Raw genomic sequence first — 10,756 nt, forward strand, 5'->3', positions numbered from 1 at the left:
GCAGGAAGGGCATGAGTACACCACAACGGTACTCAGTAAGTGCCAAGCCTAACCTCGGTTGGGTAGTGACGAGGAAAGTCAGGGCCCTACTGAGGTAAAATCTAACATTAATTAACAGTATGAAAATCTGACAGAAATAATGAGTACAACAGTGAAATAAGACAGGCTAACGAAATAATAACAACTACACAAAGAACAAAAATGAACACGGAATGACTACAGCTCAATACCAAAATAACAATGAGGGTCTCCCAGGATACCGTCCTGTACCCCTTCCTCAACTGTCCAGTGGATCTCCCGGGATACCGTCCCGTAGTCCAACTCATGTGCCAAACCGAAGGATCTCCCGGGATACCGTCCCGTAGTCCAACTATCAATATGCGCGGGGGGGGGGGGGATCTATCGGGAATCTAACCCGCAGTCCCAAAGTAAAAGTGCAGGGGGATCTACCGGGAATCGAACCTGTAGTCCCAAGGTAAACAAACAGGGGGGGAGCTACCGGAATCCCACATCCGTAGTCCCAATGTAAATGCGCAACCACAGCCAGAAATATACCAAGTAATGAAGTATGAAATACAACGCAGATAGTACTAGCCTAACATGCTTCACATAGAACAGTCAAAACAACTCAAGCAATTAGGCAATCAAGTCAACCGAACATGCTTTTCCTAATCTAGCACAAGTTATAATTTCAAGTAGAATAAGGCAAGTAAGAAAGAAACCAAATCTCAATAACTTAAGTAAAACCGGATTTTCCATCAATCGGCTCAAGTACGCGCTCGTCACCTCACGTACAAGGCACTCAAATATCAAGTAACAATCCTAAGGGGAAAAGTCCCCCACACAAGGTTAGACAAGCCACTTACCTCGAATCGGCACCAAACTCAACTCGAAATCACACTCTTGCCACGAGTATCCGACTCTAAATGGCCCAAATCTATTCAATTCAATTACATATCGAAGTAATATTGCAAACAATTGATTCCACTATTAAATTTAAAGCTAAGGCGCGAAAATAGGTAAAATGACCAAAACGCCCCTCAGGCCAACGTCTCGAAATCAAATAATTTTCATATTTTTAGAACCCTTGTACTCTCACGAGTCTAACCATATAAAAATCTCCCAAATCGGAGGTCAAATGCCCACTCAAAATCCAAAAGTTAGGTCTAAGAAGTTTTACCCATTTTCTTCCAATTTTGATCCCAAATTCGAATTTTAATGATGGATTTAACTACAAAATAATGAAATATAGCTAGGAGGGATCAAAGAAACATTACCCAATGGTCTTCTCTTCAAAACCCCTCTGAAAATCGCCCTTCCCCGAGCTAAATTCGACTTTTCTAACTTATGAAATCAAACCCTCTAATTTTTTATATCAGAACAGGTGTTTCCGCTTTTGCGGACAAGGGACCGCATCTGCGGTCCCGCTTCTGCTATTTTTCATTAAAGCCAAGAGTTCCGCTTCTGCGGTCTTATACCGCACCTGCGGTTGCCGCTTATGCGGATTCCTTACCGCTTCTGCGGTTTCAATCAAAATCCCAAGGACCGCATCTGCGACTACTATCTCGCAGGTGCGTAACCGCTTCTGCGGTTAAACTTCCGCACCTGCGGAAACTGAAGGAACATTCGAATTTCGCTCCTGCGGTGGTCTAGCCGCTTCTGCGGATCCGCTTCTGCAGTTCCCAAGCCGCAGAAGCGGAGATACCAGATGACAGAACCTTCACCAATTCATTCAACTTCAAAATTTTCCGTCAACCACCCGAAATCATCCCGAGGCCCCCGGGACCTCAACCAAAAGCACCAATACCACCTAATACCTTATTCGAACTTGTACCAATCCTTAAAACACCTAAAACAACACCGGAAACTCGATTTAATCAATGATTCAAGCCTAAGAACTTCAAATTTCTACCAAATACGCTTTCGATCAAAAACCTAACCAAAACACGTCCGAATGACCTGGAATTTTACACACATCCCAGATGACATGACGGAGCTACTGCAACTTCCAGAATTCCATTCTGACCCTCGGAACAAAAACTCATTATCGGACCGGAAACTTCAAAATTACAAACTTTGGCATTTCAAGCCTAAATGAGCTACGGACTTCCAAAATGCATTCCGAACACGCTCCCAACCCCGAAATCACCTAACGGAACTAACAGAACCATCAGATTTCCATTCCAAGGTCGTCTTCATACTGTTCCGACTACGGACCATTTTTCAAAACTTAAGCTCTCATTTAGGGACTAAGTGTCCCAAAATACTCCGAATCCTAACGCCGAACGTCCCGGCAAACCAAAATAGCAGAAATGAACTTAGGGGAAACAGTTAATGGGGATCGGGGCGTAAATTCCATAAACGACCGGCCGGGTCGTTACAGTTAAGGTTTTGTCGAACTTTTTCAGTGGAACTGACGCTACTTGCTCCTTTGAAAGGTCTTTGCCTTTTACCGCTGTGACGTAATGGATGATGTGATCTTCGGGGTTTGTAGTTCCATCGTATATCTTTAGGTAAGGTGGCATTTTGAATGTTTTGGGAATGTCATGTGGAGTTGCTTCCTCTTTGTACGGTTGTTCGACAAACCGACCAACGTCTCGTTTTGGTAGTAGCTTTGGGGCGCCCAGTATCTTATCGACCCTTTCTTGATGTTCCCTCATCTGGTCGCGGAGTGCCTAGTTTTCGTTTTTCATTTCTTCTATTTTCTTTAGAATGACTACGAGTGCATCATTACCTGCATCAACAGAGGTGTAAGTGGTACCTGTTTGAGGGACGGGCTGCTCGCCAGTGATCGTTGTGGTGTCTGTTCGCGCGGTGTTTCCGCTCTCCCTTTGAACGGGTTTGTCGAGTATGTTGTTTAGAGTGCTTGACAGCCACTCTTCCAGTAATTTTTTTACTGCTGGTGGTGCTTCCTCAACTGTAGACGTGGAGGCTCCCCTTTGCGTGAAGCTGTTACACTTTCATGAGGGGAGGTGAAGCACTGCGCCTGGGCGTAGCGTTTGGTGTTATGTTCTCGTTATCTTCCCTGCCATCTTCGTTGATGGTGTTCAAGATGTAAGTAGTGATGTCTGCTATTGCTTTCAGTCTTGCATCTCTTTTTTCTGTCATCGTCAGTTTGCACAAATGAAGAAAAGATGGCTGTTTTTTTTAATCTAGAAGGAACTAAAACTTCAACTAAAACCACCCCACAGATGACGCCAAATTATTTGAGCAAATAATTGCTAAACCGATTAATGATGAGTTAAAGGGGGTAATTTTTAGTTGATCTTATTAAATTATAGACCGGATAAAACAAAGCCTTATCAAGTAATGGATTGAATACACTATGATTGACAATAAATGTAATGGCGTGAAGATGCAATAAATTTGACGACGTAAATATGTAATAAATGTAATCAACGACAACAAACGTGATGAAAAGGGATATGTCACCCAGCTAACATATGATTAGGATGTCCCTTTTCTTTGTCTGCGACGTGGAAAGGTATGGAGTTGGGATAATGTGGAATTTCTATGCTTATGGATCAGGATGGGACAACAAGTGCTTCAATAATATTATAGACAAATAAGACAACTCTTGGATATTCTCTGTTCTCAAATCTTACAATGCGCTTTCTTTCTACCAGTTCCGAAAGTCAGAAGAAAGATCTCATTCTATTTATAAGGGATATTCCCCAAAAACCCTAAAAGGTACAACTTAAGGAATATTCTTTTTGTCCACTTATGGACATTCCCGTTACTCTCTCATCTCGGCTGCCTGCTTTTGATATCAGCCTTTGTGGTAACGGCCTTCAATCGTTATATCATGGTCAACCCCATTCCTTGTCTTACGTGTCCATTGCCGGGGTCGCCAAATTTGGACCTATACAAAGTGTATAACATTGTAAATGTCGTTTGTATAAACACTATTGCAAGAAAATAATAAGCTATGCGACTGTAAACTTTAAAATGTTATTAAGTAGGTATGATGTAGTGTGTTGAGCTATCCTATTGTGCAAATTTCTCTAGAATTGAACTGCAAAATTACATCTCCAGCTGAGTTAGGAATTTGAGGACTAATTCTGATTTAAATCTAACTTAAAGGGAAAAGTTGGAGCAAGCGGTAAGTTCAAGGATTAGAGTGTCATTTGATGGGATGCAGCCATACAAGGCAATATGCTGGTCCGTCACACAGGGTATCGTGGCTCTCCTCTTACGTTCCGGACCGACCTAACGAAATGGGCATCTTTAAAGAAGGTTTCACATTGAAATTACCTGTGCACTGACGTTCGCTGTATTTGCTCAGACTTATCCGGAATTTAGGGTCTGCTCTATCACCATCGTCTTCATCTCTCCCATCCCTAACCTTCGGATCAGGTAAAATCTCCAATAATCTACTTGTGTTTTCTGCTTAATATCTTCAGATCCAATGAATTAGCCTTGTGTCTTTGCTATAGTACTTGTTTTTGGCCATAAAGATCAGATCTTTCTCCAAGAATTGGTATTATTTGGGAATTTTAATACTAGGACGTATGGATTTCTGATGCTTAGTCAATCTTTTGATTTTTTTTTGGCTTTGCTTAATTCTGGTTGTGTTTTGCTCCAAGAATTGGTATAATTTAAGGGATATTTACAAATTACACTAGAGCTAAATTTCTCATGCTTAGTGAATCTTTTGTTTTGGGTTGTTTCTGTTTTATTCTTCTTCACGAATTGGTATATCATTTCAGGAAATCCTTCCTACTGTAGTTATAGATATTTGATGCTTAGTAAATCTTTTGTTTGGTTGTGTCTTTTGCCTGATTCTGATGATATTTCTCTCCAGCAATTAGTACCATTTTAGGATATCTTACACACTGATGCTTAGCAAAATATATTGTTTTCTGTGGCATAAATTTTTCTCCAAGAACTGGTACCACTTCCGGGTTTTATAATGGATTTGTCAGTTTCTGATGCTTAGTGGTCTTTCACTTTGGCTTTGCTTGTGCTGTATAGTTCTGGTTACAGTCAAAACTCTCTATAACAGTCTCGTTTGTTCCGAATATTTTTGGATGTTATAGCGATGTGTTGTTATAGAGAACATATTTTATAACATAAAATGAAAATTGGTTCCGGTAAAGCTTGGCTTTTATAGTGAAGTGTTGTTATGTAGGTATGTTGTTATAGAGAGGCCTGACTGTATATTTTTGTTAAAGGATTTGGTAACATTTTGGAAGTTAGTAAGCTAGAGTTGTCTATTTCTGATGCTTACAGTAAATCTGGTGTTCTACGTTGCTTTATTTACCTGTTCTGGTTGTTTGGTTCATGTAAAATATACACACACCTATTCTACTTTAGCTTCTGCATTTTCCTTCTGTTTTTGGTTGGATTTACTTTGCCTGGTTGGGTCTTATTTCTACTTGAATAAGAACTTCCTGTTGTAGACTGCTTCTTGTTACTGTAAGGCATTCAAGATGATAACTGAAAGTGTAATTACTTGATCGAAAAATAGACAATGAGTTGATAACAGAATCTTTCTGTTTCTATGTGTTGTTTTGGTGATAAATATCAGATTTCTCCAGGACTTGGGTACTATTTTGTTAATTTTACTGTAAGAGTTGTCAGTATCTGATGCTTACTGAATCTTCTGTCTTGGTTTTTTTCTTTTCCAGCCCTGTTAGCGATTAAGGCTTCATCTTTTGTCTTTATAAGCTTCTGCACTTCCTAATTTAGCCTTTGATTTTATCTCTTTTAAGTTGGATGTTGTTGTACACATTGATTATTGTTTTTACTTCTTGTAGTTAAGCATATGTAGATCACTTCTTGTTATTGTAATGTATGCATGGCGATAACATATTATTTGAGTCGTGGAATTTGATTTCCTGTGTATTATTCCTGTTGTAATAGCTGCTGTAAGTTTTTCATCTGCCCAGGTCTGAGCATCCAAGTTTCGAGATTTGTGTGTGCTTGTTGTTTTCCACTACTCAACCAAGTTTCATGTCTGATCTCGACGCCCAAATTCCTACTGCTTTTGGTATGGAGCGCCTTAATTCACATTCTTTTTTTGTTTTTGTTTTTGCAATTTGTTATGTTTCATGTGTCTATAAGATTCGTAGATCAGTTCCAGTTGAATGATAATTAATGAATTGTAGATTTTAACAGACTAGTCGCGAAAAAAGAAAAAGGAGAAAGATAATATGCTAGTTCAGACAAGGTGAATTATATTCTTGTCATGCTCTGACCATTCTGGGTGCTTTTATGTCAGATCCCTTTGCCGAGGCAAATGCTGATAATTCTGGGGCTGGGTCAAAAGATTACGTGCACATCCGTATACAACAAAGGAATGGTAGGAAAAGCCTGACAACTGTGCAGGGGTTGAAGAAAGAATTCAGCTACAACAAGATACTGAAGGATCTCAAGAAAGACTTTTGCTGCAATGGTACTGTTGTCCAGGATCCAGAATTAGGCCAGGTTTGCAACTTTGCATCCTAGTGCGTGTCTCTAAAATTACAAGTGCCATGACTGATGTATGGATTTTTTTATTTATGAAGGTTATTCAACTTCAGGGTGACCAGCGTAAGAATGTTTCTGCATTTCTTGTCCAGGTGACTGACTTCGCATTGAGCATGTCTTTTTGCTCATTTAATATTAAGATATCTTGCCATTGGACATAAATGTTAAGAGAAGATTTTTTGTTATGCATTAACTGTCATATGTGAATTTCACTCTGCACCTTAACTTTCTGTCCACCTTCCGCTGCACCATGTCTTTTGAACTGAAATTTGTAAGTGGCTATTCTGCTCGTTAACCACAAAAGTCTTTTGGTCTTGGGTCTTTATGTACCGAGATTACTTCGTGAAGATTTACTGATCAATGGTGGTATCACAGAATAGGAAACGAGAAAATTAACAGCACTTAATAATATCTGTTGCTTGACAGAATTGACATGTTGTGTGACTTTCCTCTGTTCAGGTTGTTGTGTTGTATCTATTATAAATAAAATTGCTAATATGTTCATTTTGGATTTGTCGAAGCAGGCTGGAATCGTGAAGAAAGAGCACATCAAAATTCACGGTTTCTGATTGCTATCATCAACCTCGCTGCACAGTTATCATACTTGTTATGTCAGTGCCAGAGATGCTATCCAAACTTGGTTCTACTGGAACTTGCTAGTGTCTAATTTCTGCTGGTTTGATATAAATACTGTATTGCTTGCTTCTCTATGTTCTGTATGTTGAATATGAGTTATGCTATATTTTCAAGCACAAGCACTTCACGGAGTAGTGATGATCTAATTAAGTGCTCAAGAGATATGATCCTTTATCATCTTTGAACTGCTGCCGATTGCTTTGGTGTTGCTTAGAATTTGTCTTCGCTGCGTTTCTGGTACTGCTGCTCCAACTATTTTTTCTTTTATGACCTGACCACATCGGGGCCAATGGTTAGGACCAACTGCAACCTCCGAAACTCTTGGGGGTTGTTTGGTTACCACGATGGGATGGAGAAAGATGCCTCATGGGATTAGCTATCGCACCTCCTGTGTAGGATAGCTAATCTCGCTATTTTAGTACAAAATAGTTTCTCTAACCAAATGGTTTCTTGATAAAGTCTGTGACCAAAAGCAGGATAAAATAATAGCGCATTTTTTTCTGGGGTGGTTATCCCTTATTCGAACAACCAAATGACCCCTTAGGGTGCATGTTGATGGATGAAGGGGCTACAGTTTCTTTACAGATTTATTGAGGATTTGAGCATTGTGGGGGTAGAGGACGTTGAATCTTTAATTATTTGTGCTCTGTAGGTAGGAAAGAATAAAAGGCTTACCGGAAGACAATAGGGGGATGCTAGCCCGAGCGTTGGCTGCCATTTTTCTTCTCTGTTCTTCACAGATTGAAAGACGGCATAAGGCGTAGGTTCCTCGGACGCTAAATGTCACGACCTCAAATCTCTTTTAGGCGCTGATGGCGCCCAGATGAACTAACCACATGATTTCTTTTTTTTAACAAATTTTTAAGTAGTTAAATTTTGTTTAATTAAAAGATTTAAGAAACAGTAGGTTTAATAAATAAGACAAAAGCAGCTAAGTGCAATCATAATTATAGAAAATAATCCAAAAAAAAGAATCACAAGTTTTCTAGTAGGTGTCAAGATTTGGTGTCATAAGTATATGAGCACTGATAGATTAAACAAAACTTTAATTATTGTCTGAAATGAAAATAGACAAAAATATATGATAGGAGAGACTTTACGTGCTGCGGAACAGCTCTGGGGCAGCTCATCACTAGGCCCACGGATAACGGTGATGTGCGACAGCGTGATCGTCAGATGCATCTGTCACAAATTCTGCACGGTCAATGTAAAAGTATAGCGTGAGTATATAAATAATATGTATCCAGTAAGCATTAAGTCTAACCTCGAAGAATTAGTGACGAGGGGTCGATTTTGACACTTATTATGGGCTAACAATATGAATATAGAAATTCTAAATAGGCATGGGTAATGTAAATGATAACAATAACTCATTACCAAGCAGGAACAAATAATTCTTTCACAAATTAATAAGTTCCAAGTAAATTCCCGTCATTAATAATTGTAACATCACAAGCCATAAAATAATATCAAGTATGATTAGGCTCCGAGTATTGTTAAGCATGATTTATGCCGAGGTCGTACAGACCGATCCAAATAACGTATATATTGTCGAGGGACGTGCGGCACGATCCATAGATACATCTATTCTACTACCGAGGCGTTCGGCCCGCTCCACAAGAAATGAGGATACTAAGCATTTGACTTAAACGTTATTACAAGGCTAATACATAATTTAATACAATTTTCACTAACGTTTTCTTACAATTTCTTTATCAAGTTCCAATATGATTTAGACAATTTAATTAACAAGTAGGGTACAATATTACAAATATTTCATGATTTGGGTCCTAAACTATTCGGACATAAGCATAATTAGTAGCTACGCACGGACTCCCGTCACCTTGTGTGTACGTAGCCCCTACAATAGAAGTAAATATTAATTTAAATCACTTATGGGGTAAATTCTCTCTTACAAGGTTAGGCAAGAGACATACCACATCTAAAAGCTCACTTTCCGGTCACAATTTCGTTATAAAGCTTGAACTCGATGCCGAGCAATCCAAAACTAGTCAAATGTTATATAAATTAATAATACATGTTCAAAAGTTCATATTCTAAATATTAGAGTGATTATCCAACCCCAATTGAAGGATTCCTAAAATCCATCCCTGGACCCACGTGCCCGGATTCCGAAAATTTTCAAAGAAAGTTGTTACCCATAACCCGACGAACTCAAATATATAATTTTTACTCAATTCCATAACCATTTTCATGGTTAAATCCCTTTTTATCAAAACCTAGGTTTTTCTTCTAAACCCATAATTTTAACAATTTTACATGTTAAAATCAATCCATAATCTATGTATTTAACTCACATTGTATAGACATTACTTACCTCAAAGTTCTAGGTGAAACCCCCCTCCAAGAGCTCCAAAATCACCCAAGAGATGAAAGAAAATGAACCAAAATAGTCTAAGTCCCACATTAAATAAACCATTCTGCCTCTAGCGATTTTCGCACTCGCGGAGGGACAACCGCTTCTGCGGCTCCGGATCTGTGGAAAATCATTGCAGATGCAGCCCTTGCCCAATTGGCCTACTTCTGCACGTGCGGACCACTAGCCCGCTTCTGCGGATTCGCTGCTGCGACGCTCGTGCCGCACTTGTGGCTTTGGCCGCTTCTGCGGTTTTCTCCATCGCACCTGCAGGTGCGCATCCTCACCCGTATCTGTGGCTCCTGGTCTGCTCCTGTTGGGCCGCTTCTGCGGCTACTGGATTGCTTCTACGAGCTCGTACCTGCGGTTGCCCCTTCGCAGGTGCGATTGCACCAGAAGCTAGGTGCTTCAGTTGTTCACCCAAGGCTAAACGACCTCTGCGCATCGTCCAAATGGCATCCGGGTCTCCCGAGGCCTCGTCCAAACATACCCACAAGTATGAAATCATAAAACGGACTCGCTCGCACCCTCGGAACGTGGAAAACAACATTAAAACTAAAAATCGCAACCCACAACCAATAGAATCAACTTATGAACTTCAAATTCTTTCAATTTACTCCGAACGCGCCGAAACATACTTAAACTACTCGGAATGACTCCAAATTTAGTGTTAGAGTCTTAAATCACCATAGTTCCCAGGCTCGGAATCCCAAACGGACCTCGATAACATCAAAACCTACTCCGAATCAAATTTAAAGAACTTAAAAAACCTTCAAGGTGCCAACTATCAATATTAAGCGTCGAAACGCTCCTGGGTCATCCAACACCCAGTCCGAACATACGTCCAAGTCCAAAATCATCATACAAACCTATTGGAACCGTCAAATCTAGGTTCCGAGGTCGTTTACTCAAAATGTTGACCAAAGTCAAACTTTGCCTCTTAAAGCCTAACTAAGGAACCAAGTGTTCCGATTTCAATCCGAACCCTATCAAATCATGAACTAACTATCCCCGCAAGTCACAAAACAGCTAAAGCACCTACGGGAGTCTTATTTAGGGGAACGGGTATCTAAAAAGCAAAACGACCGATCGGGTCGTTACATTCTCCACCTCTTAAACAAACGTTCGTCCTCGAATAGGTCTAGAATTATACCTGGAGTGCTGAATAGGTGTGCATATCTACTCCTCTTTATAACCAGGCTCTCATCTAGCTGAACCAGTGCTGAAGTCTAACACATGCGACCTATCGGCATAATACCTCCGGAGCATAGA

At 40.0% G+C, this 10,756-nt stretch overlaps 1 protein-coding gene across 1 annotated transcript; it reads left to right on the top strand.

Moving 5' to 3' along the window:
• The first annotated feature begins 4,241 nt into the window (after window positions 1–4,241).
• On the top strand, window positions 4,242–7,292 carry LOC109210368 (protein translation factor SUI1 homolog). Its single transcript, XM_019373766.1, has 5 exons — window positions 4,242–4,356; window positions 5,892–5,992; window positions 6,224–6,429; window positions 6,510–6,563; window positions 6,996–7,292. The coding sequence occupies exons 2-5, from the start codon at window positions 5,956–5,958 to the stop codon at window positions 7,038–7,040; spliced, it is 342 nt and encodes a 113-aa protein (XP_019229311.1). The 5' UTR covers window positions 4,242–4,356; window positions 5,892–5,955; the 3' UTR covers window positions 7,041–7,292.
• Window positions 7,293–10,756: the final 3,464 nt, after the last annotated feature.

The sequence above is a fragment of the Nicotiana attenuata genome, unplaced genomic scaffold (genome assembly GCF_001879085.1).
Source record: "Nicotiana attenuata strain UT unplaced genomic scaffold, NIATTr2, whole genome shotgun sequence".
Taxonomy (NCBI): Eukaryota; Viridiplantae; Streptophyta; class Magnoliopsida; order Solanales; family Solanaceae; genus Nicotiana; species Nicotiana attenuata.

What these genes read in the sequence shown, in the direction of transcription:
- LOC109210368 (XM_019373766.1), top strand. Translation starts at nt 5,956, where the DNA reads ATGTCTGATCTCGACGCCCAAATTCCTACTGCTTTTG. An exon ending in CCAAATTCCTACTGCTTTTG is followed by an intron (nt 5,993 to 6,223) that starts GTATGGAGCGCC and finishes CTTTTATGTCAG; the next exon opens with ATCCCTTTGCCGAGGCAAAT. An exon ending in AGGATCCAGAATTAGGCCAG is followed by an intron (nt 6,430 to 6,509) that starts GTTTGCAACTTT and finishes TTATTTATGAAG; the next exon opens with GTTATTCAACTTCAGGGTGA.